General features: G+C 44.2%; 2 protein-coding genes across 4 annotated transcripts in view; one reads left to right on the plus strand and one right to left on the minus strand.

Annotated features, from left to right (window-relative positions):
• The first annotated feature begins 4838 nt into the window (after positions 1-4838).
• On the plus strand, positions 4839-19956 carry RNF146 (ring finger protein 146). Of its 2 annotated transcripts, none has more exons than XM_053285680.1 (3): positions 4839-5004; positions 13747-13895; positions 18223-19956. In XM_053285680.1, exon 3 carries the CDS (start codon positions 18224-18226, stop codon positions 19271-19273), a length of 1050 nt encoding a protein of 349 aa, XP_053141655.1. In that variant the 5' UTR covers positions 4839-5004; positions 13747-13895; position 18223; the 3' UTR covers positions 19274-19956. The 2 variants fall into 2 exon arrangements, with proteins under 2 accessions (XP_053141655.1, XP_053141666.1); XM_053285691.1 differs by lacking the exon at positions 4839-5004 and adding an exon at positions 5404-5425.
• A 2928-nt stretch (positions 19957-22884) lies between these two features.
• Positions 22885-27218, minus strand: part of ECHDC1 (ethylmalonyl-CoA decarboxylase 1) — a 39813-nt gene continuing 35479 nt past the window's right edge. For both annotated transcript variants that reach the window (XM_053285703.1, XM_053285711.1), the window contains one exon: positions 22885-23567. In XM_053285703.1, coding sequence (XP_053141678.1) covers positions 23162-23567 — 406 coding nt within the window. In that variant the 3' untranslated portion in view covers positions 22885-23161. The remainder of the gene's footprint in view (positions 23568-27218) is intronic.

The raw sequence follows: 27218 nt of genomic DNA on the forward strand, positions 1-27218 counted from the left end.
TCTGCCAGAAAGGTAGGAGTGGAACCACTGCAAAGCAGTGCCCAACCCATTCAGATGTTCCCAACCCCCTCAGAAGCTCCAGAAAGATACTATGTTCAATAGTATCGAAAGCCGCTGAGAGGTCCAAAAGGATCAACAGGGTCACACTTCCTCTGTCAATTCCCAACTGGAGATCATCCATCAGGCAGTTTCCATCCCATAGCCTGTCCGAAAGCCAGTCTGAAATGGGTCTAGATAACTGGTTTCCTCCAAGACTGTCTGGAGCTGGGAGACCACCACTTTCTCAATCACCTTGCCCAACCACGGAAGGTTGGAGACAGGCCTATAGTTACTCAACTCTGAGGGATCCAAAGCAGGCTTCTTCAGAAGTGGTCTAATAATTGCCTCCTTAAGACAATATAACATATACGTTATACATTATAATCAATGTATAGGCAGATCAGCTCCAAAACCAAAAAGTTCCAAAACCAAAAATAAGCAGATATTTGATTACCCTTAAAGTCTTGGAGCAGATGAAACTTTTCCTGCCACTTATCTTCATGCCAGGAAATGCAAACCTGCTACATTTCTGGGTGGCATGTTGCCGTTAACGCAGAGTGTGTAGCGGCAACAAAATAAGTGGTAACTCATCTTAGCAGAAAACTGAGTCCATGAATCATAAAATTGATTGTTACAGCTACAATTTGATGGACAATTCCACCAACCTAGCAGCAAAAAATCTATACCAGCAGAAATTATATGATACAGATTTGCAATTTGCCAGCAGACCACTAGCAACCAGCTAGGTTTGATGAAACGCATATAAAAGACACCAAAAACCAAGGTGTCCTTCAGCGATCATTTTTCTGTGTCCTTATTGTTCAATGTAGTTTGCTTATTAATAATTTATTTATTTGATTTTTATACCGCCCTTCCGAAAAGGCTCAGGGCGGTTTACAATTAAAAACAGAAACCAATAAAACCAATAACAATTAAAACAGAGAATTTGGCTACAAACTATCGAAAGATAAATCTCAAGCTGAATAAATATGGAGATGACACACATACCTATTTGTTATCTAAACTGCAAAAGATACTTGAGAGAGACAAATATAAACGAGCTAATCTTCGCATGCAGCAGACTGAGGAATGCAAGTATATACAAGAAGAAGAAGAAGAAAACAGCTCTAAATGGGAAATGTCTGCTGAGAAAAGAGGAGCATATAGAAAGGATAAGCTGCACCAAACAAATAAATGAATAATATTCTTGGTTTAAAAGGTCTGGCTTCTCTGAGAATCATTAACCTTATGACCCTGGTGCTACAAGAAGATCCTGATAGGCAAACTCTCATGTCCACACGCATAATGCCATATAACATCTAGATGTGAATCAGAGAAAACAGTTGCATTGCTGCACTGGGCTAGCTTTGGTCTCAAAGCTGTAACAACACTAAGCGGTAACGACATTCAAAGATAGTGTGCACATATGAGCTACTTTATATTAAGAGTCAGACCACTGGTTCATCTAGGCCAGAACTGTCTGCTCTAACTTGCAGCATTTCTCCAGGGATCTTTGTTTCTTATCTCCAGTGATCTGATTCTTTTACCTGGCTATACTAGGGATTGAACCTGGGACCTTTTGCATGCGAGGCATGTGCTCTACCACAGTGTCATTGCCCCTTCCCAAATGGCACATATGAACCATCTCATTTGTTCTGCATGATCCTTCCTGCACATAGGATTACAAGGAGAACCTCCTTTGGCAGCCCAAACCAGCCAGCAGCCACTCTCATGATGATGTCTGTCTGATCACAGAAATGGCTGCTGGCCACTGTGGGCTCTATGAACATACAGCTTGATTCACCCAGCCATTTTTCTACAGTTATAGATTTAGCTCTGAGCAGACTATAAGAACCATACAATCTGGTGCTGTCCCACTGATCAAACAGGATTTCACCCATGCAAGTAGACTGACTTAATAGTAAATGTTTTAAAAATCATTTCCTGAGCTGTATAAGAAACAAATCCAGTTTACTATTGTACTTCTGGTATCTAAGTGCAGCATAATCAAATAAAATAAATAAATACAATAAATAATCAGAGAGAAATGCTTTTGAATACGAAAGTTGCCATTCAGACCACTGCTAACTTGACATAGAGGCACCTTTTAACATGGTGATTCTCTTTATTTAGCAGGGGAGAGCAACTGGCCCTATGCACCCCCAGCACAATACCTCCAGTGACTGTTGTTGGTGTCTATCTTATGTTTCTTTTTAGATTGTGAGCCCTTCGGGGACAAGGATCCATCTTATTTATTATTTCTCTGTGTAAACTGCCCTGAGCCATTTATTTATTGTTGAATTTATATACTGGCTTTCATTAAAAACAATCTCAAGGCGGTTTACAAAAGTTAAAAAACATACAATAAAATGACAATAAGAAAACTAAGCTAAAAATATAAAAACAAACCAAATTTAAAATATATAAAATACAAGCATAAAAACTATAAACAGGTAAAAAGCAGCAATAAAAACAATCATGTAAAGGCCCAAATAAAAAGCCAAGATTTAACAAGCTTTCTAAAAACTGATGTAGTCTGAGGAGCGAATGGCCACTGGGAGAGCATTCCAGAGTCTGGGGGCAGCAACAGAGAAGGCCCTGTCCCGAGTGCACGACAGCCGAGCCTCCCTCATTGTCAGCACCTGGAGCAGAGCCCCCTCAGATGCCCTCGTCGAGCGGGCAGCAACCCTTGGGAGCAGACGGTCCCTCAGGTACCCTGGGCCCAAACCGTTAAGGGCTTTAAAGGTCAAAACCAGCACCTTGATTTGGACCCGGAAACGAACTGGCAGCCAGTGCAACTCTTTCAGAATGGGTGTGATGTGCTCCCATCAGGCAGCTCCGGATAAAACCCTAGCTACCGCGTTTTGTACTAGCTGCAGTTTCCAGATATTCTTCAAGGGCAGCCCCATGTAGAGCACTAACGCTCTAATGCTCTAGTAATCCAGCCATGACGTGACTAAGGCATGGGTAACCGTGGCCAAATCTGCCTTCTCAAGAAAGAGACGCAGCTGGCGCACTAGCCAAAGGCGTGCAAAGGCACCCTTGGCCACCGCCTCCACCTGAGCTTCCAAAAGCAGAGCCAGGTCCAGTAGTACCCCCAAGCTGCATACTTGCTCCTTCAAGGGGAGTGCAACCCCATCCAGAACCGGTAAAATCTCCTCATCCCGATTGGCTCTCCTACTGACCAACAGTACCTCCATCTTGTCCAGATTCAATTTCAGTTTATTAGGCCACATCCAACCCATCACAGCCTCCAGCCACCGATTCAGGACATCCACCATCTCCCTAGGATCAGGTGACAAGGAGAGATAGAGCTGAGTGTCATCCGCATATTTCTGACAACTCAGTCCAAGTCCCCGGATGACCTCTCCCAGCAGTTTCATGTAGATGTTAAACAGCATGGGGGACAAGATGGAACCCTGCAGGACCCCACAGGCCAGTGGCCATGGAGCCGAGCAGTAGTCCCCCAGCACCACCTTCTGGACCCTCCCCCCAAGAAAGGACCGGAACCACTGCAACACAGTACCTCCGACTCCCATACTTGAGAGGCGGCCCAGAAGGATACCATGGTCGATGGTATCGAAAGCCGCCGAGAGGTCCAGCAGAACCAACAGGGACACACTGCCCCTGTCTAGTTCCTGGCGTAGGTCATCCACTAGAGCGACCAAGGCAGTTTCAGTCCCATGCCCGGGGCGGAAGCCAGATTGAAAAGGGTCCAGATAATCCGTATCATCCAAGACCCTCTGCAGCTGGGACGCCACCACACGCTCGATCACCTTGCCCAAAAAGGGCAGGTTAGAGACTGGTCTATAGTTGTCCAGATTGGAGGGATCAAGGAAGGGTGGTATAGAAATCAAATAAATAATAATTATTAATAATAATAATTCAGCTGTCATGGCTTACAGCAGTAGACAGGCCTGAAATTAATAGCTTCTTGGACCTCGATACTGCCTTGTTTTACCTGGGTTCTGGATCATACATCTCTGCTAATGTATACTGTATACTTTTTAAAATTTATAATTTTGGAAAATATGTGGTGCTAAAAGTATCTGAATTGTTGCTTGCCTTAGTATAAGTGCTTCACACTATAGGAAAACGTGTACTTTAGAACCAATATGAGCCCCCTATTTACCTGGAACAAAAATAGAATCTGCCAACTATGTTTAAAACTGCAGCTTCTGGGAGGTAATACCACCAGACACCATGAAAGAAACATTGGGTTTGCTTGCAACTACACTATAACCTTATCCACACGTTATGTTCAATTTATATATAATCCGTACAGTGTACATGTTCAGACCTGTCCACGTGTTATGTCCAACACACGTACAGTGGTGCTATAGTTTGCATCTGTACACTGCACTTGCATCTGTACACTGCACCTGCTACCCAGCTTCACGACAGTGAACACATGTACAGTCACTGTCATACTACACACAAAAACGCGTCCACGATGTGAAGACACCTGCATGCGCATAAAGCGTGGCGTCTGAATAGGGCTTAGGAAGCACTTGAGCATCCGTTGTACAACGCAGCTACAGCCTCCTCCTACTACCCACACGTAACGAGGAGCCAGCCCCGTTCAACCCACAGGGCCTCCCTCTGCAAACATGCACACAGCAAAAAAAAAGCAGGGCATGGCTGCAGGAGCGACTCTGCCAGCCACCCAGAGCTCTCCCTCCCTCCCACCTCACGGCCAAGGAAGGGCCCCACTTCACAGGTTGCTGCTCCGAGCAGGACTCCGCCCCCCTTTGCGTGCTGACGTCACCGGAGGAGCTGGCGCGAGCGCTCGCTCGTTCCCTCACGCGGCGGGAGGGGGCAGGGCGGCGCAGCGCAGCCGGAGCAGCAGCAGGCGGGGGAGGGAGAGAAAGAGAGGGAGAGACGGCGGCAGCAGCAGCAGTGTCCGGCGGAGGCGGGGGAGACGGCCCCTCGGTTCGCGGAAGGACCGGGCAACGGCGGGGGGAGGTGAGTGGGAGCGAATTAACAAGCGGCGTGACGCCGACGCTGCTGCCCGCGTCTCCCTTCCAAAGCCTGCCATTTGGGGGAATGATTGCGGGGGGGGGAGGGTGTCTCCGTCTCCTGGCCGCCGCTGCTCGGGATCGGCCCCAGGGACTGGACCTCGGTGGCGGCTGCTCCTCGCCACTCTCCCTCGCGCTGCGGCTGACCCTCCCCTCGCCACTCTTCTCCTTCCGGGCGGCGACAGACCCGAACAAAGGCCCCCCGGGGGGTTGTTGTTGTCGTCGGCCGCCGCGCGCACCGAGAGAAAGCGCGAGCTCGGGTGGGGGGCGGAGAATGCGCACCCGGCCGTCAAACGGGTCCGGCCCGCCCCGCGCGCCGCCTCGCCTCCCGGTGGTGGTCGTCACAGGTTCGGCCAGACCATCAGCCGGTATCCTCTTTCACTCTCCCTCCCCCCCCCCCCAGATCCGCCCATTAACACAGTGGGAAAGTGCGTGGGCTATTCTTGGACCGGAGCGGGGGGTGCGGGTGGGTGGATCATCTCGCTGTGACCATCCTTGCTGTCATCACGAGCACGTTATTTCTCCATCTGCAGTTGTTTTCTCTCTTACTCTGGAGGAAAAACGCAAGACAGCTACAACTCTAGGGTTAAGGCACGATTGGGAGGATGGAACATTTGGTCTTACTGACTATCTTAATAGCTCCGTTGGTCCTATACAATAAAAAGTGAAATGACAACTTTTCTTGGGCCTGACTGTGTTTACAACTTAATGGGAAAGCTTTTCTCCCAGGATTCTTAAACGCCATTAGTACAATGAAAAGATATTCTCTTACTTATCTTGATCCCCTCAGATGGTAACTGAAGAGGAGGATGTGGGGGGCAGGGAAATGGTGCAGGAAACTGACAAGTTGTGTTACATTGCATGCAGTCTGGATGCTTCTTAACATTTGTGTATGTGTTTAGTGTTTTCAGATTAAGAGAAATGTAAATGTTTGGTTGTGCTCCTTGGTCAAGAGGCCTAATCTTTATTGTCTTAAGTACTTTGGAAAAACATTTGCCACTCATGCAGTAACTGCTGCACTGTCAAATTCCACCCACCTCCAGCCTCAAGGCAGGATGCCTCTGAGTACCAGTTGCAGGGGATTTCCTTTTTTTCTCGTCTAGTGTTCTGAAATCAAAATTGTTTTTCTTGTCTAGTGTTCTGAAATCAAATGATGCTATCTGGAGAAGACTAAAGATATTTATATACCACTCTTCAACCAAAGTTCTCAAAGCGGTTTACATAGAAAAATAATACATAAACAAGATGGTCCCCTGTCCCCAAAGGGCTTACAATCTAAAATGAGACATAAGGCAGATAACAGCAACAGCCTATGGAGGGAGGGGTTGGATAGAGCCAGTTGCTCTCCCTCTCCTAAATATAGGTGTCTCTTTGCTCAGTTAGCAGAGGTAACTAAATAGTCCAGAAGATCTATATATTTGAAAACCCATCTTTTATTTTTCTTCAGGTCAGTCAGCATGTGGTGCAATAGGTTTTGAAGTCAAAACCATGAAATGAACGGTACAGTTCACTGTGCAAATTCCTTAGGCCATAATTTTACAAGTGTTTATGGATACAGCTGGAGAGAGATTCCCACTGACAATGTGGGTATGTAAAAGTGCTCAGCAGGTATTTGCATTATTAAGCCCTAAATAGGAAAAGGGCTACCTTGTAGTCTGTAAGCTATTGGTATGAATAATTACAGGCAGTGAGAGTTGGGTGAAGGTAAAGGTTCAGTGTAGGTGGGTGCCTGATGCAAGTTCTTACAGTCATTGCTGCCCTTGAAGCTATGCAAAACATAGCTCATTGAATAGGGTAATGAATGCCATCCTGTATGTGTATGTTTTGCTGTAGATGTGGGCCATTGCTCCTTTATGGTTGGCTGAAGTTTTGGCTGTTCAGGACTTTATATTTGCTTCTAGCTGATATTTTCAAAGTTTTGATTTCAACTTTTAACGTATAATATACTGTTCTACAAGGACAGAAAGTACATAGAAATATTTGATAATTCAAAACCCGGAAAGTTAGTAACTGAATGCTTTTAGTGAAAAGTGCTGTTCTTGGTAGCCATCAGTTTGGGCATTGGGATTTCCTCACTGTGTTCCATTGTGCAGAAGTGGGGGGTGAAAAAAGGCTCATGGCCTAGTTTTTTAAATGAACACATGATATTGTTTCTGTACTGAATCTACAAGACTGTTGGGAATAGTCATTTAATGGAATTTATATTTGAAGAGCATCAAATTGCATAATCTGTGTCAGAAACACAATTAAAAACTGTGCAGTGTGATATGCATATTTGATCTAGCTGGGAACAATAGAGACATCTTTAAGTCTAGTGACTGCTGAAATCACATGATCAGAATAAAACAGCATGCAAGATTTTCTATCAGTGGCAGAATAAAGATGGCTCAAATATAACCAACCTCTTCTTTCTGGAATACATGATAACATAAAAGATCTTGCTGTCTCAACATTAGAATTGAATATTCTGGAACTCATATCGGTTGCTGTTGAAATGAGGAGCAAATCATTGTTCTGTCTGCCAAGTATTGGTTCACCAAGTATTTATGTCCAACAAGTATTGGCTCTGAACATTGAAACACATTCTCTTTCAAAGAGAAACCATAACACAATCTTATTAATGCCACTTTGTCCTTATGTTTTTCTAGATAAAGATATTCCTCTCAGCTCATAGGCTGAATGGAATATCTTCATCTAAGGAAAGATCTTTTGTATTCTCTTTCTTTTAAATCTGGATAAGGTAGCTAATGGTGATCTGTCTTGGAGCTCTAATTTTAAATATGAAAAGGCATAGAGGAATGTCGGCTTAAAATGAGAGTTTATTTCCAATTTTTAAAATCTATTTTTTCCATTTTGTGTGTAAAAGATTCATACAAGTATCTTACCAAGTACCCCAGGCTAATGTTCATTTAGCAAACACAGAGGTAAAAACAACTACCACCCCCAAACCTTAGTGTTTCAGTTGAAATTTAGGGTTTTCTCTTAGATGAGACTGATATGTTTTCTTGCGTATAGTATTGTGTGTTGGACAAATTAGTGGCAATGACATTGGACAGTGGTTTGAAGAGAAAGCCATGCAGCCTAGTTAGATTGATATAGCTGTTGTGCTAGCTGTGCACAAGTGCCCCCAATCTACAGAAGCAGATCTTCCATGCTTGTAAATCTGACATGCTCACTTGATTATCTTGAGTATCTGAGTGCTCACTCTAGATATCCACGTGGAATTGATTTTAATGGGAGGTGCATTTTCATCCACATTTTGCTGTGTATCCGGATGTATGTTCAAATGAGCATCCCATTAAAATAAATATGTTGATATATGGTTTACACATTTAAGACTTGCATCTGACTGAAGCACTTGGAATCTTTTTACATATGTTGTAAAAAGGTTGTCTTATGTTGTAAAATATGTTGTAAAATATGTTGTCAAGGTTGACTCAGCCTTCCATCCTTCCGAGGTCGGTAAAATGAGTACCCAGAATGTTGGGGGCAATATGCTAAATCATTGTAAACCGCTTAGAGACCTCCGGCTATAGAGCGGTATATAAATGTAAGTGCTATTGCTGTTGCTATTGCTATATGTGCATCTCCTCTAGATAACTATGTAAGACCATCTGCATTATTAAACAATTACAATTTCTGCATACTATGGGCATGCAAAATTCTGATTCTCTTGCTTCAGATTCTCCATCAAACCTTCACTTCTCTAAAGGCAGTGGAGAAAAATATTTTTAAAAAACCAATATCTAAATATGAATATGTTCTTATAAGGGCTTCTTATGATAAATGGCTTAAGATAAATTCATGGAAGACAGGTCTATCATTGCTTACTAGTGTGGTGGCCATAGGCCACCTCCAGCCTCAGAGGCAAGATGCCACTAAGTGCCAGTTGCAGAGCAGCAAGAGAGGGAGTATATCTTCACCTTTTGCCTGTGGGCTTCTCAGAGGCATCTGGTGGGCCACTGTGTGAAACAAGATGCTGGACTGGATAGGCCTTAGGCCTGATCCAGCATGGCTGTTCTTATTTTAAGCTTTTTCAGAAACAGATTCTGATTAGAAGAGGAAGCTTGAAGTTTTCATGTTCCCCTCACCCACAGGCTATGTTCATTTTAAATGTTATGCCTCTCGCTTGAGCCCTTTGCATATATTAGGGGGATGAGATGGATGTTGAAGGAGGAAATACAGTGCACAACTTTGTTATATAGATAAAAATCTAATGCAAGTATTATAAACTCTTAGTTTTATTAAAAGGACTTGATATTTAGTGAAAGCATTTTTAAGCTTTGTAAAGCTATAAAGCCATTAAAAGTGTTCTTACAATAATCTTAAACTTATACTGTGATCAGAGTCTCCTACATATAATTATTTGCTTGCTTATCTCATTAAAAAGGCACCCTGTCAACCCAATGTCTAGCCTTTGAATTTTATCTCTTATTTTAATGTTTCATCTTCTTTCATAGCAACATATTATTTTTATTTATTTAATAAATTTTATGCCTCCCACTATCAAAGTCTCTAGGCAGTTTACAGAATGAAACAAACGAATAATTTAACAGTTAAAACATATATAAACCAGATTAAAATAGCCATAAAAACACCAACTAACTAAAAAGCTTGGCTGAAGAGATGTGTCTTTAGCTGTTTCTTAAAAGCTAACAGGGATGGAGCAGCTCTAATCTCAGCAGGAAGTGCATTCCACAGTCCTGGGCAGCTACAGAGAGGGCATGCCTTTGAGTTGCCACCAGATGAACCGGTGGCACCCTCTAACGAATCTCCCCTGAAGATCTTAATAGGCAGCGGGGTTCATAATGAAGAAGGCATTCTCTTAAGTACCATGGACCCAAGCTGTTAAGGACTTTATAGGTAATAACCAGCACTTTGTATTTTGCCCAGAAACCTATTGGTAGCCTTTTAGAATCGGAGTAAAATAGACGCTTCAGGATGTCCCGGAGACCAATCTGGCAGCTTCCGGACTATGTACAAAGACAGCCCCATAGAGAGTGCATTGCAGTAGTCAAGCTTGGAGGTTACCAGCATGTGCACCACTGTCTTAAGGTCACTCACGTCCAGGAAAGGGCACAGTTGGTGAACCAGTCAAAGCTGATAAAAAGAGCTCCTGACCATCGCCTCCAACTGAGGTGCCAGAGAGAGGGTTGCATCCAGAAGTACTCAAACTGTGAATCTGTTCCTTCTGGGAGAGAGTAATCCCACCCAGAACAGGCAGATCTATCCCATTTCTCAAACTGTGGCTTCCTACATCAAGCACCTCCAGCTTGTTCGCATGCAGTCTGTTCTCCCTCTTCCAGCCCATTATTGCCTTAAGGCAGGCATTTAAGGAAGATACACCATTGCCTAATGAAGCTGACATGGAGAAGTAGATTTGGGTGTCATCGGCGTACTGATAACACCCTGCACCAAATCCCCTGATGATCTCTTCCATCAAGATGATCTCTTTACATCAATGTTAAAAAGCATTGGAGACAAAATGAAGTCCTGAGGGACACCGTACAAAAGCTCTCGTTTTGAACAGCTACAGTCTCCAAGTAATACCTTCTGAAATCTGCCTGAGAGGAGCCACTGCAAAGCAATGCCCTCTACACCCTGTCCCCACAGGCAATCCAGAAGGATACCATGGTTGATGGTATCAAAGCCACTGGCCGAGAGATCTAAAAGGACCAATAGAGTCACACTCCCTCTGTCAATTCCCCTTGGGAGATCATCCATCAGGCTGACCAAGGCAGTCTTCGCCCCATAACCTGCCTGAAAGCCAGTTTGAAATGGGTCTAGACTATCTGTTTCATCCAAGACCGCCTGGAGTTCAGAGGCCATGACCCTCTCAATCACCTTGCCCAACCAAGGGAGATTGGAGACAGACCTATAATTGCTTAACTCTGAGGGATCCAGTGTAGGCTTCTTTGAAAGAGGTCTAATAATTGGTTCCTCAGGAGGCATCCTACTTTCCCTCAGAGAAGCATTTATAATCTCAACCAGGCCCTCTTCAATAATCTCCCTGCTTGACAATACAAGCCATGTTGGACAAGGTCCAGAGTGGTAAGACGCATAGTTCCAACAGTTTGTTCAAGTCCTCAGGAGTCACAAACTGAAACTGATCCAATATAACTGCACAAGAGGAGTTACTGGATACCCCTGCTATAGACTCTGCACCAATTGTGGAATCCAGGTCAACTTGAATATGAGAGATTTTGTATTGAGATCCAGTCCTATATTAGGGACTAGATACCTCACAGGCCCAAAATGGTGTGACTTTCAGAGCAGAACATATCCAAGACTGGAAAGTAACTATAGTAGTTCTTCATAATAAACTTATTCTGATGAGAATTTTAGCCTAGAGGGGCATAGTGGAATTTGTGTCACTTTTTTCAGTCCAACTGCTGCCAGCTAGCCATATTGCACAGTCATCTTTGTGTGAATCTCCTTCACTAAATTTCTGGTTGATGAAAAACCTTGTGTGCTGCTGCCACCAGATCTAGTAAGGAGGAGTTGGAGGCAGACGCATAGTATAGAGAAGAATAATGGCAGACCTTAAAAAGTAAACCCCGGTTCAACTGGGCCTAGGAGTGCAGAGACACCTGTAAAGGTGCAGATAGAAGGGGCCAGTAGAGCACAAAAGACATGGGTGGGGGAGGGAGAGGGTTGTTGGGAGCTTGGAGTGGGAGTTACAGGGATGGGGGGGAGGGAGGAGCAAACCTGTGGATTGGAGAGAAAAATAGTGGTTTCTGAGACCTGTGGTGGTGCAGAAACCCATACTTAATGGGGTGCAGAAACCAAAATGGGATAAAAAGATGGGTTAAAAAGAAATATACAGAGTTAGAATTTTAACAAAGACTTTCCTCACTATTAAAGTAGCAATCTGGCTATTGTAAGTTCGTAAAAATATAAGTGTGTTAGTATGGTTTGAGTTGTGCAACTCTGGCTGGAGAAATAGCAGATAGCATCCACAGTTGTCCTCTGTCTGGAACACGACTTCCTGCTCTGGAGTAATGACAACTGCGGATGCTGCCCACTGTGGATGTATGTAAATATATATATTTAATTACATTGCACCTGTTTGCCTGGTAACAGTTCTTAATACATTTGTAGGACAATTCTATGAAGCACACAAGAGATTTCAGTATGGAGGTTATTATACAAAGATTTTAATTAAAAGGTCAGCCAAAATCTTCCCAGAGCTCTCTTCAATTATATACATTGCCATCAACCTCTCTTGAGAACCTGTCGATTTCTTAACTTTGCTCAGCTGCATTCATATGAATCTAATGTATGCAGTAAAATTTCATTTAAATAGATCTGCCTAGGCAGTTGAAAGTGCTGCATCTTCAAGTTCAGTCAAAAGTGCCTTTCAGTGTAACCTCTCCTGCAGCAAATGAAATGTAATGGTTCTTGGTAAGATAGCTGTCTAGACACTAGGTATTTCACAGTGTTTAAAAACTAAAATTGTAGTTTTGTAGTTTTACAGGATTGTAAATGCTCTTACAGAGACTGTTAGTGGAATGGCTTGCAGAGTTACTGTGAAATGAGGTTGAATATTGTGTGTGAGCAAGTGGTATTGGGTTAGTGGTGAGATGTGAAAGTTTTGAGTTCCTATCAAAAGTCTTGGATATCACTTCTCTGAAGTTGTAATGCTGTGGTGTCTCCTGCATTAGTAATCCACTGGAATGTTAAGAAGATAATAGGCCTGGGCAAAGATTCAGCTCAAAGCGTCAAAGTCAAATCATTTGTCCCTGACCCTGTGTGGAGACAACTGCTCTCCCGCTAACCTCCCCGTAGAGCAGTCCATGCAAATTACCAAGGAGGGACCTTTAAAGGGAAGCCCCAGTGATGCCATGAAAAGTGCCTGAGGAGCACTGGGAAATGTTGTCCTTCCTAGCACTTTCTCCAAGAGCTCTGTAACATGGCAGATCTTCAACAGGCTAGTTTTTTTAGCCTTCTTAAGGGCTAACAATAATATTCCAGGACTACATTCAGACCACCTCTATTTGAGACAGCTGCAGTGGTAGCTTGCTTTAACTGCAGCTTAGTTTGATTGCCACTTTGATTTTAGAGAAATATAAGAGAAAATGTCAATGGAAGCGGAAATCACTCTGGAAGTATTCTCTTTAATCATACAGGGTAACTGAGTTCTCATTGAAAGAAGTCTTTCAGCTGGAGGCCACCGCCTCTTTGGGGGCCAACTGTCAGATCTTCTTTATGGTGCTCTGTGCAGGCACACAAATAGGATTGTGCTTGCACAGTCAGTCAATTGGGAACCTTCTTTAGCTCCTTGAAACATCTCCAACATCACCCTCATGTGATCAGCATGTCCATTAGAAAGGGTGGTTGGAGCATTCAATCCCCAGTTGCCTATCATATGCCACAGGCATAGCTGGCTACATATGTGGGAGAGGAGAAGCAGAAAGGCTCCTTCATCCACCAGCTGGGACAAATGGCTGTTGGCTCCTCCCCTCCCAGAACTATTTTCTTTCAGTGACCATTCCACCTTGTCCTTGTTTTTCAGGAGTGGATACTTGAATCTACTTATTTTCCTCTTCCCTCCCCATTCCGTTTCCATTGTGTTTTTCAGTTGTATGCAGTTGATATACTATGTAAATCACCTTGAGTGCTTGGTTAGAGAGGTGGTCTATATAAAATGTTTATGTTTGATATTACTTTTGTTTCCCTTAACTTGCAGTGAAACTCTGGCATTACTTGTATTGGCAAGCAGCACGCGGGAGAAATGAGCTATTGATGGAAAATGAGGCACTCTGCTCTGATTGGATGCGTTTAAAGAGCCCTTAATTTTCAATATGTTCCAAGAAAAGCTATAAGAATTTTGAAAAGGTAAGGCTAAAACTGGTGTAGACTGTGAGTTGTATTCTAAATGTTTCTTCTGGCCATGGAAGACAGTTTGTGCAATGGGTGTGCATACAGTTGCTTGAGAGTTGGGAACCTTTGGCAAATTTGAGGGGGGTGGAGGGAGGCACAGGAAGTTGCAAAGGGAAAGGAAATAGTTAAAATTGCTCCCTCCCCCCACTTTACGCAAACAGAGCTGCTTCTGTGAACTGAAGCTCCTAGGGAATGAGCAGCCATGGCGGCACCTATTGGCAGGAAGGAAAGACCCAGTTAACCACTCCTGCTGTTTGGGGCTACCTAGGCCATTGGTGGAGGCAGGCAGGCAAAACGGGCCTGGGTCTGTCAGTGGCCTGAGGGGAACGAGCGGCCAGGCAGTGGCAGCAGCAAGGAAGGGCCCGGTCAACCACTGCTGCTGCTCCTGTGGGGAGAAGCAGGGCTTGGGTGGGGAGGTCTCTGGGGATAGGGGGCTGCAGCTTGGCCAATAGATACCAGGAACGCTGCAACCGCAACCAAGAGGGGTGAGGGGGATGGAGTAAAGGGATGGAAGAATGACCAAGAGGGGTGAGGGAGATGGAAGCAACAGGATGGAGGAGCAGGAGTGCGGCTCAGGTGAGGGTGGAGAGATCTCTGAGGTGAGGGGGGCTGTGGCAGGGGGTGAGGAGAGCAATCAAGTACTAGCGCGCAGATGCTCTATGCAGGTTAAGCTAGTTGTGTTTATTCTGTGAAAGTGTTTTGTTTTTATATTGGATTTTGTATGTACATGCACGTACACACACACACGTGTATGTATCAGGTGGTATATAAATATGATTGATAAATAACCAGGAAACAAAATTTTGGGGTTATGGACAGTTGAATGAAAACAGTGTCCCATGGTATGGCAGCTGTAGAAAGGTAAATTCCACACTAGGAATCATTTTTAAAAGGATAGAAAATAAAGCTGCTTATAATGCCCTCATACAAATTCGTGATGAGGCCACACTTGCAATTCAGGTGGCCCTCCTTACCTGCGGTCACAACACTCAAGCGTATCCATGGTCGGGCAATGGACATCTGACTTTGTTGTACATGCTTGAAAAATAGTAGGAACTTGCCTATCCACAGTTCTTAGGTGGCCAGAAATGACCTCTGAGATCAGTTCTGGCCACCATTTTGTTGAATGGAACCATTTTGTGAGATGACTATATACAAAGTGCCTCTTAAATGTAGATTTTTTTCAATTCTCAATCCTGAAAAGACTTGATATAGTTTGAGAAAGAAGGTATGATTTGTAGTAACATCACATAGGATTACAATGAAATTAATGAGCCTAGGATCATGTTGAAAATGGCTCCTTTACTGAAAAGTCTACTCAAAATTTTATTAATGGTATCTCTGTAGGGCTGCATCACTTTTGTGCTGATGATGGTAGCAGATGTCCTAGTGAACTTTCAAATCATTTAGTCCTCTTTGCAAAAACCTGTTTATAGAATCTCAGTTGCCATTTGAAAATCCAGAAAATGTAAAGCAGATAAAGGGTTTACGGCCAAGAAATGCAGCTGTTTGTACCTGACAGCTTTATGATGTGTGAAATTACCCTCACTTATACTGTGCCAGTGGTGTAGTGGTTAGAGTGTTGGACTAGAACTGGGGAGGCCCGAGTTCAAATCCTCATTCAGCTATGATACTTGCTGGGTGACTCAGGGCCAGTCACTTCTCTCTCAGCCTAACTCACTTCACAGGGTTGTTGTGAGGAGAAACTTAAGTATGTAGTACACCGCTCTGGGCTCCTTAGAGAAAGAGCGGAATGTAAAATGTAAAAATAAATAAATAATGAAGACGCCAAGACTAACCAGTGCCACTAATGGTTTTTTTCTTTTCTTGTAATGCTAAAGGTGCTTAAATGTGTCTTAGGAAAACTGTAGGCCAGTATTTATATGTGATAAACACCATTATAACCTGCTAAGAGACTTGACCCATGAGTTTTAACTAGGAATCCTTGTACCTCCAGGTTCAAGCATAACACTGGCCACTGTGCCACAGTGAGAGTAAAGATGTGGTGTATTCATTAATCCCTTGGCAAAAAATGACTTGAAAAGCTATGGTGCCTGCTCACTTCAGTTTAGAGATGTGCATGGGTCTGGACCGGTCCGGCACCGAGGGGGGGTCTACCTTTAAGGGCGGGGGGGTAGAACTTACCCCTCGCGCTGCTCTTCCCCCTCCAGCGCTGCGTTTAAAATTGAAGTTTTCGGGGCGGCAGCATTCCTCCCTGCCGCCCCTGCCCCCGTCGTTGCCCGGAAGAATCTGTAATAGAAGCACGTATGCGCGCGCCTGTCACCGCCGTGTGTTCGCGTGCCGCATATGTCACACGCACGCTGCGTGTGACATATGCGGCGCGTGCACTGGCGACAAGCGCACGCATGCCACGACGTGCGCATGCGTGCTTCTATTACAGCTTCTTCCGGGCAACAATGGGGGCAGGGGCGGCAGGGAGGAATGCTGCCGCCCCGAAAACTTCAATTTTAAACGCAGCGCCGGAGGGGGAAGAGCGGCGCGAGGGGTAAGTTCTACCCCCCCCGCCCTTAAAGGTAGACCCCACCTCGGTGCCGGCCGGACCGGTCCGTTTCCGAACCGGTTCGGAGGCCTCCAACATGGCCTCCGAACCAGTTCGTGCACATCCCTACTTCAGTTGTGATCTTGACAGGCACAAGCTAAAGTGGATGATACACTGTTCATAATGTTCGTGTTTTAGCACTTTAAAAATACAAACGAAATACAGGAGAACCTTGTTACTCGCAGGGGTTCCATTCCTCACCTACTGTTGCAAGTAACAGAACCACAAGTAATTAGGCATTAGGGTTCTGGAGAAGTGGGGGGGGGGGGACAGTTCCCAAACAGCTCAAAACTCACTGTGATGTGCTCTGCGGGTGCCCAGGAATGTCCCAAAGAGCGAAATGCCCTCGAAAACCATGAAAAATCATGGGGGAAGAGTCCAGTTTTGTTTTGTTTTTTAAGAGCCACGAAATGGTTCCTCCTGCCTCCTCCTGGGCTCTGTGAAACAAAATGGCAACCAGAAGTGACCTCCACGGTCACTTCCAGCTCTCTAGGAACTGCGGACATGTGGTTTTAACTCCTTCGTATCCGCGGATACTGAAAAAGGCTGTCAATGAGACACTCCATGGATACACGGAACTGCAAATAGCAAGGTTCTCCTGTGTTGCCTATTGTTTTCATTGACCAGCATATTCATTTATTAAAAGATATCAGTGTAGGATTTTAAGTGAATTGTCCTGGGGTACATGAATTGGTGGCCTTTCACTCTACTTGTAAAGGACAAAAATTCAGGAAATCTTACCTTATTGTTTTCCTGTTCCTTCCTTGAACACTTTGACATTGCGGGGAAGGATGGGACACTGCCTGCAGTTAAGTGCTGGATGGAACAGAACTTGCTCTAAGTTTCTGATACAGGGGTGCACAACTCAAATGCCCCGGTGGGCCAAAATCAGCTGTGACTTGACATGCAGGGGCTGAGGTCAAATTTAAAACAAAAAAAGTTAAATTAATCAATATCCTGCTGCCTCTTTGCTCACTCACCAGGGCGGGCTGGCTCCACTGCAGGCCAGGAAAAATGTGCCCACGGGCTGTATATTGTGCAGGCCTGTTCTGTTTTATCAACTTTAGTTTGATATGGTGCTCATAGTTACCTAATTGAATTTTCTAAAAACACCTAAAGTTTGTCTCAGAAAAAAAGTGTATTTTTCACACACATTATGGGATAAAAGGTCATTTACTACATTCCGAAGTCTGGTGCTGTAAAGGTGGTCAGCTTTTGGAGAAGTGTAAAAGAAATGGGGAATCTTGAGATTTAGGGCATCTAAAAAGAAGTCTGGCACTTTGGGGAACTAATGATAATGTTCAGAAGTAAAGCAGTTTTGGAGGAACTACCTTTGAGTTAGTAGAACATACTGGTCCAACCCCATCTCTTCTTCCCAGCACAGTACTAGCAAGTTATATTCACCGATCACATTATATCTGGTCTTTTAAGGAGTTGTGGGGAGTGCATATTGGATTACCTCACAAGCACCTTATGGGGTTGATCAGGATAAGTAATACCCACTGTCTGTCAGTCAATTTCATACCTGAGTAGCAGTTTGAATCTAGATCTTCACAATCCATATCTGCCCACTACACCAAACTGGATGGCTATAGTTTTCTAACTGCTTATGGACACTTCTGTAACTTTAAAATAGTTGACAAATAGTTCAAGTTAACCATGTGATGAGGCAAAGTTGGATAATAGTATGTTCCAAATTATGATCCGTTTGATCCTCTCCAGGATGGCTGGTTGTGGTGAGATTGATCACTCAATCAACATGCTTCCCACGAACAAGAAGACCAGTGAACCATGTTCTAGCACAACACCATCTCTTATGGTCCCTGAATGTGCCATCTGTCTGCAAACATGTGTCCACCCTGTGAGTCTGCCTTGTAAACATGTCTTCTGCTATCTGTGTGTGAAAGGAGCCTCCTGGCTGGGAAAGCGATGTGCTCTCTGTCGTCAGGAGATCCCAGAGGACTTCCTCGATAAGCCAACCTTGCTGTCACCTGAGGAACTCAAAGCAGCCAGTAGAGGCAATGGGGAATATGCTTGGTACTATGAAGGCAGAAATGGCTGGTGGCAATATGATGAACGTGCCAGTAGGGAGCTGGAAGATGCCTTTTCTAAAGGTAAAAAGAGCACTGAAATGTTAATTGCTGGGTTCTTGTATGTGGCAGATCTTGAGAACATGGTTCAGTATAGGAGAAATGAGCATGGACGTCGCAGGAAAATAAAACGGGACATAATAGATATTCCAAAGAAGGGAGTGGCTGGGCTTAGGTTGGACTGTGACTCTAATGCTATCAATCTAGCAAGAGAGAGCTCTGCTGATGGTGCAGACAGTACACCAGCTCTAGGGGCGGCTGCTGGGCAGCCTCTAGCAACTGTCTCTGTTAGACCCCTACCTTCACTAGATGGTCAGCTGACAAGTCCTGCAACGCCATCACCTGATGCAAGCACTCTAGAGAACTCTTTTGCCAACTTACAAATAAATGGAGACAGTATGGTTGAAAGGAGCCATAGGGGAGAGGGAGAGGAAGACCATGAATCATCGTCTTCTGGTAGGGTGCCAGTTCTTGACACCTCCATTGAGGAAACAGAATCGGATGCTAGCAGCGATAGTGAGGATGTGTCTGCCCAACTTCAGCTGCCTGTATCCTCTGTTCAGCAGAGACATCTGAATGCAAATCAGCCAGCCGTGGATAGACAAGTGGCAGGGAATGGGGTGGGAAGCACGAGTGTGAGATCTAGAAGGCCTGATGGACAGTGCACAGTAACTGAAGTTTAAATTAGAGCCATGTTTTGAAAACTGAGTTGTGAACCTGTACATTTTGTCTGTATTGGCATTGCACTCCAGCCTAGCAGTGTATTTAAAGTGTTTTGGGGGGGTGGAAGAAGGGGAAAGAGAAAAACATGGGCCTCTGACTTTAAAGGCAATCTTGCAGCATGTCTTGGCTGGAAGACTCAATGTTGAAAACAAAAACTGGGGATGTGTTAAAGGTTTGTCAGCTACTTAGCAATACCCAGTTTCATAAATGTCTTTCATGTTTTATTTTGTAGCATATTCCCCTCCCCCAGTAAAACTGTCCCTTTTTTGACCAATGTATATTCATTGTACAACTTGGAATTGTCATCATTTGTTGCATTAAGTATCTTTACTATCTGCATGGATTGATGTACGGAAGGACTATTAAAGCAAATTGGAAATGAACAAGTTTGGGTATGAGCAAGATGCTTAATTTTGACGTGAAGTAGGTGTGACTCCTGAAGTTCAGATGTTTTACTAAAACAGAGCAATCATCTTCCTGAATGAAATGTAAAACTTAACTTCTGTTGCAGAGTTTTACTTGTAAACACTTCATGGTGTCTTCATTGGCTCTTCTGTCTAGTCCCTGTAGCTTGTTTGCGTCTTTCTTGATGTCTTGTTTTTGTTACAAAATTTATAATTTAATAAACTACACTTTATCAACAGTCTGAGCTTTTTCTACATGGAACTGTGCTAAGTGACCTTGAAGGCAGTTCTCAAATGAGAAAGGCCACTACTGAGAGGTTAAAGAACCTACTTTACATGCAGAAGATGCTTGATTTCACTGCCTCTGCTTAAAGGAGCAAGTGTTGGGAAAGACCTTGTCAGAGACTCTGGAGATCTGCTGCCAGTCAATACGCAATACAGGGCTAGATGGACCAGTGGTGTGTTGCAGTATAAGGCAGCTTCATGCATTTAAGGAGGTATAGAATCTGTTGTAATAGGAGAGGCTGTAGGCCACCATCATCTTGTGGGAAAGTACTTCTGGTACTTGAAAAGTATCTGCTACAACCTGCTTCTGAACATGGATTTCTTTCACAGACTTAACACTTGTTCTCACCAGCATGACCATTTTTTGAACTACAATTGTTTGTACACAGACAACAATCCTGTATACACAGGAGTGAACCTGCATGAATCCACTGCAATATCCTTGTCTGGCTTGAGACTCTTCCATACTGATAAGTCCTGCATACTACCTATATGTATGAGGAAAGTTTCTTCTGTCACTTCGAATGCATCATACATATTGCACACAAAACCTATCATCACAATTTGATGTCCTGTTTACATTCTCTGCAAGAAATTCAGATACCTGAATTATAGTTTGGCAGCTATAGGAGGAGAAGTTGTTCCTTGAGATACAACAGCAGCAGAGATTTGTTCCACAACTTGCTACTCGTTCAGGCATGCGATCAGTTCCTCTTCTGATGAAGGAAATTTGGCAGCTTTCTTAAGGTTTATTTTAACATCAGTGGCTGACATGTTGTGCAGCCTACTGTTTTTGTAACATTCCACCCTGGAGGTGCTGCGGACAAAATCAGCAGTTGGGCAAACAGCACTATTTCATTTTTCCTCATTCAACACAATGAGAAAAACTGCATTAACACTGCTGGTGCAACCACTCGTTCTAAACTGCTTACAGGTCCCTAGCAGCACTAGAGCAGAGCATTATGGAAACTAGGTTGTGCATCATGTCAGCCATCATACAGGTGAAACTTGGAAAATTAGAATATCGTGCAAAAGTCCATTCATTTCAGTAATGCAAATTAAAAGGTGAAACTGATATATGAGACAGACGCATTACATGCAAAGCAAGATAAGTCAAGCCTTAATTTGTTATAATTGTGATGATCATGGCACACAGCTCATGAAAACCCCAAATCCACAATCCCAGAAAATTAGAATATTACATGGAACCAAGAAGACAAGGATTGTAGAATAGAACAATATCGGACCTCTGAAAAGTATACAGTGTGCTGTGCTTGATTGGCCAGCAAACTCGCCTGACCTGACCCCATAGAGAATCTATGGGGCATTGCCAAGAGAAGGATGAGAGACATGAGACCAAACAATGCAGAATTGCTGAAGGCCGCTAATGAAACATCCTGGTCTTCCATAATACCTCATCAGTGCCACAGGCTGATAGCATCCATGCCACGCCGCACTGAGGCAGTAATTGCTGCAAAAGGGGCCCAAACCAAGTACTGAATACATATGCATGCTTATACTTTTCAGAGGTCCAATATTGTTCAATCCTTGTCTTCTTGGTTCCATGTAATATTCTAATTTTCTGAGATTGTGGATTTGGGGTTTTCATGAGCTGTACGCCATGATCATCACAATTATAACAAATTAAGGCTTGACTTATCTCGCTTTGCATGTAATGCGTCTGTCTCATATCAGTTTCACCTTTTAATTTGCATTACTGAAATTAATGGACTTTTGCACGATATTCTAATTTTCTGAGTTTCACCTGTATCTTAAAATTGTAGCTCAATCATGCAGGAGCATGAGTATATTGCAGGTAAATGTTGTATGTACAGTATATGGAAGTTTGCAAATCACTCATATGATGTGTACTTTCAGAGCCTGGCTAGAACAGGCAAGGCTAACATGATTGAGACCTACTGTAAGTTTGAATATGATTGCACTATAAGGTTCTCTCAAACCTGGGAAGGAGAGCTGGTCTTGTGGTAGCAAGCATGACTTGTCCCCTTAGCTAAGCAGGGTCTGCCCTGGTTGCATATGAATGGGAGACTTGATGTGTGAACACTGGAAGATCTTCCCCCTAGGGGATGGAGCTGCTCTGGGAAGAACAGAAGGTTTCAAGTTCCCTCCCTGGCTTCTCCAAGATAGGGCTGAGAGAGATTCCTGCCTGCAACCTCGGAGAAGTCGCTGCCAGTCTGTGAAAACAATACTGAGCTAGATAGACCAATGGTCTGACTCAGTATATGGCAGCTTCTTATGTTCCTATTCATCAACAGTGCCTGTGTTGTATTGGTTAGATGGCTGCTACTGCTGATAACATTGTCTGACTACCTGTAGAGCGCCTGCATTCAGACTGACAGTCAGTTCATTGAGAAGAGCCCAAATGCATCCTGATAAGAACTCTTCTTCAATTTGATTTTGTCCTTTTTGAACTTTCCCTTTTGTTAAATTCTATGTAGCAGTCGTTTTCAAAATGTAGGTAGTTCTGTGTATCAGACTTGTTCATGACAGTCTCTTAAGAATCTGAAGTTGGGGAGCACAAAACCATCCAAACCCATCTAAAAGGACAACTTCTCATATTCAACCACCATACCGGTTTCCTAATAGTCTTGGGTCCTTGTGAGGGTAAAAGGTTGGTTGAGAGGTCCACGATGCTATATGCAATGCATATGAAAATAATGCCATTAATCTAGTCAGGGCAGCAAGGATTTGTCAGGAAGATTAGGTTTGATGGGTCTTTCACTATAAAATATGCAGCACTATAGAGCTTTACATACAAGTATGACCAATTGACCTTAGTGGGACTTCCATATGGTCTGTGAAAATGTCTCCTAAATGGTTTGCAAACGTCCACCTGCATAAAACCTCCACTGCAATGTGCAGCAGATTGCTGGAAGTAAACTACTTTTATTACTTTTTCCCTGCCTGGGAACAAGATTCCACATTACAATTCCCAACACTTTGGGTTTTTTTTTCATGAAATGGGATTTCTCTCATCTCTGTTAGTGGTGATCAGAGTATAAGGGGCCTCTTATATAACTCAAAGTTAATGCCCATGTTGATAAAGTTCTTTTCCGTGCAGATCCCCACTTGGCAGCAGCTGGTTTGATTTTGCTTTGCAAAAGGTGAAAACCATTTGTCTTATGCTTTGGAAGTTGCTCACTTGTGTTTTGTCCTCTGAGACAAGGCCTGTAGGTTTGCAGGCCCGCCCCACAGAGTTCCAAAAATCTTTTTTTCCATCCTTAAGGCAGCTTCTAACTGTAGCTCTCTCCCTGCTGCAACAGCTTTCTTCACAGCCTGGATTACTTCAGCCGGGCCCTCTGTGTATGGCTGAAGCCATTTGCAGGTTTCTTCTAGAGAGTCAGCTTCATCCGAAGAGGGCAACATGGCTTCTGCCAGGCCCATACGAAGGGCGCTCTCTGGCTGCACTTTTACAGCACCACTCAGCAACTTGAGGGCAGAACTGCTGCCAAGGATTTGTACGAGCCTGGCAGCTCCTCCCCAGCCTGGTACTAAGCCCATCTGCTTGTGGACAAATCTAATTTCACTCTCCGGGGTCATTAACCTGTCAGTGAGAAACAAGTATTCAGTTGTTAATTTATACTAAAGCTTAGCAAGAGAACTCCTGCCACCTCAGTACTCTCTACTTCATTTCTATGCAAAGCACAGTTCAGCACAGCAAGCCTTGCAGACTTTAACCACTTTCCAATGCTAGGCAGGCTAGCTAAGCATTGTGACTGGTTTTCAGAGGTTTTATCTAAAGTAATACAATGCACAGATAACTTTAAGGGCTTATTCTCAAATATCTTGCGGGGGGGGCGGCGGGGAGAGAGAGAGAGACTCTAGTCTATACTCCTTTTCAACTGTTTCAGCCCATGTTATATCCAGATATTTTTTTTAACCCACAAAAGGGGACAATTGCAATGAAACTCCACTCATTAATCCACACCCCAAAGCACACACCTTTGAGCATGAGGATGTTGTCACAGGATTAGCTGCTCCCTTGCCCTTCTTTCTATAAGATGGAAGGGGTAAGTTCATGCTGGAGAGTAGGGGTGTGCACATGTTTGAGCACTGTTAGGGAAATGGGGCCGGGAACTTTAAGAAAAAGGAGAGCAGGTCCTTACTCTCCATCGCCCTGTGCAGCTTCCTGCTGGGTTGGCATGCATCCCAATAACCCCTGGCGCGGCAGCATACAGTGAGGGAAATAAGTATTTGATCCCCTGCTGATTTTGTCCGTTTGCCCTCTGACACAGAAATGACCAGGCTATAATTGGAATGGTAGGTTTATTGTAGCTGTGAGAGACAGAATAACAACAAACAAACCCTCAAAAGCCCAGTGCCCAAAAGTCAGCGATGGATTTGCATTGTAGTGAGGGAAATAAGTATTCGATCCCTTCACAAAAGATGTCTTAGTACTTGGTGGCAAAACCCTTGTTGGCAATCACAGAGGTCAGACGTTTCTTGTAGTTGGCCACCAGGTTTGCACACAACCCAGGCGGATGTTGTCCCACTCCTCTTTGCAGATCCTCTCCAAGTCAGAAAGGTTTCGAGGCTGATGTTTGGCAACCCGAACCTTCAGCTCCCTCCACAGATTTTCTATGGGATTAAGGTCTGGAGACTGGCTGGGCCACTCCAGGACCTTCATGTGCTTCTTCTTGAGCCACTCCTTTGTTGCCTTGGCTGTGTGTTTTGGGTCATTGTCATGCTGGAATACCCATCCACGACCCATTCTCAATGCCCTGGCTGAGGGAAGGAGGTGCTCACCCAAGATCTGACGGTACATGGTCCCGTCCATCGTCCCTTCGATGCGGTGAAGGTGTCCTGTCCCCTTAGCAGAAAAACACCCCCAAAGCATAATGTGTCCACTTCCATGTTTGACGGTGGGGATGGTGTTCTTGGGCTCATAGGCAGCATTCCTCCTCCTACACACACAGCGAGTTGAGTTGATGCCAAAGAGCTTGATTTTGGTCTCATCTGACTACCACACTTTTGCCCAGTTCTCCTCTGGATCATTCAGATGTGCATTGGCAAACTGCAGACGGGCCTGTACATGTGCTGCCTTGAGCAGGGGGACCTTGTGGGCACTGCAAGATTTCAGTCCTTCATGGCGTAGTGTGTTACCAATTGTTTTCTTGGTGACTATGGTTCCAGCTGCCCTGAGATCATTGACAAGTTCCCCCCGTGTAGTTCTGGGCTGCTTTGTCACCGTTCTCATGATCATTGCAACTCCACGAGGTGAGATCTTGCATGGAGCCCCAGACCGAGGGAGATTGACAGTTATTTTGTGTTTCTTCCATTTGCGAGTTATCGTGCCAACTGTAGTCACCTTCTCACCAAGCTGCTTGGCGATAGTCTTGTAGCCCAGTCCAGCCTTGTGCAGGTCTACAACCTTGTCCCTGACATCCTTCGACAGCTCTTTGGTCTTGGGCATGGTGGTGAGTTTGGAAGCTGAGTGATTGCTTGCTTCTATGGACAGGTGTCTTTTATACAGGTACTGTAACAAGCTGGGATTAGGAGCACTCCCTTACAGAGGGTGTTCCTCATCTCAGCTCATTACCTGCATATAGTGAAAAGACACCTGGGAGCCTGAAATCTTGCTGGTTGATAGGGGATCGAATACTTATTTCCCTCACTACAATGCAAATCCATCGCTGACTTTTGGGCACTGGGCTTTTGAGGGTTTGTTTGTTGTTATTCTGTCTCTCACAGCTACAGTAAACCTACCATTCCAATTATAGCCTGGTCATTTCTGTGTCAGAGGGCAAACGGACAAAATCAGCAGGGGATCAAATACTTATTTCCCTCACTGTACATATAGCATCCATGCATGCGTGGGTGCCATTTGCGTGGTCAGCAACACCATGCTGACCATGCAAATGGCGCCCACACATGCATGGATGCCATATGCATGGTGGTGCCACGCCAGGGGTTATTGGGATGCATGCCAACCCAGCTGGAGGCTGCACAGGGTGATTAAAGTTCCCGGCCCCATTTCCCTAAAAGTACTTGAACTGTGGTTTGTGCACATCCCTACTGGAGAGGAGAGTGCACCATTCTGTAGCCCCCTTCTCAATCTATTATCCACGGCTAGAAAAATGATCCAGTTAGGTCTATACTAGCCTTAGGTAGTCTTGTTCAACAAAAATCATAATCTTGGACTATCTAATAATTGTAAAAATAAAACAAAAGAACCCATGTGTGTTGTCTTGAGCTTCCTGGAGAAAGAGAAGATTAGAAAGGAGGGGAAGATATTGCAAACTTGAAGGAAATTAATTAATAGGAGCTGGATTAGGGAATTCCTTTACTCTTCAAAAATCAGAAATGCAAAGTATTTAACCAAAGGAAATGAAAACATATAAATAATACATCAAAGAGCCATCACTTCAAAGGCCAAAATACCCCCGCTCTGTAGCAAGAATACTGTTTTGGTGACATGGGGCATTAAAACATTTGTGGAGGGATAGAGATATGATTGTGGAGTTTAGTAAGTAGAAGTATCTGGACGGTTGGGGGGTGGGGGAAGGGGATCCTACATAGTGTAGTCTATAGAACAAAAGTATGCTGCAGTAGCGAGACAAAAGCCAGCATCATAAAAAGATGAGTTAACACTTGTCCTAAATTAGCTTGAAATTGGTCCAGATAGTGATTTGGAAGCTGAAAAGGCAGCTATTCACTTTTTGTGAGAAAAGGTCAAAGACAGTCTTGTAATTTAGACAAGATCAAGGGAAGGGCACTTTAGAAAAGAAGCCAGACAGCTTGCAGAGATTTAAAGAGAGGGAGTAGTGGGGGGAGAAGATTTTGCCAGCAGTAACAATACAGTGCCAGAAGACAAGGATATATTGTTCTGTGCTCCTGCAAAGTGACAGAAGATGGTGAATTGCTGCTGTGGCCAGGACCTTCCCTCCTGTTGTGTCTCATCTGGATAGTCTTTCACTGGTCTGCTTAGAAAGGGGGAGGGGAAGCACAATACACCACACCAGACTGAAGTTGCAGGAAAAAGCAAGTGCAATTACAAGGAAGCTAATGACATCTCTACAGGTTCACTGGAACAGAGCCAATGACTTGAATAGGCATGCCCTAGTAAACAGTTTGAAGGGGCTGCTGGTCTTCCCAGTTCCACATCTTCAGCATTGCAAAATTTACCTTATTTTGTGGTGTGCTTTTGAAGCCTTGCTACAAAGAGCATATCAGATACATGAAGAAAGCTACATTA

Source organism: Hemicordylus capensis, chromosome 1 (genome assembly GCF_027244095.1).
Source record: "Hemicordylus capensis ecotype Gifberg chromosome 1, rHemCap1.1.pri, whole genome shotgun sequence".
Classification (NCBI taxonomy): Eukaryota; Metazoa; Chordata; class Lepidosauria; order Squamata; family Cordylidae; genus Hemicordylus; species Hemicordylus capensis.

Coding starts and splice junctions, on each gene's coding strand:
- RNF146 (XM_053285680.1), top strand. CDS start 18,224: ATGGCTGGTTGTGGTGAGATTGATCACTCAATCAACATGCTTCCCACG.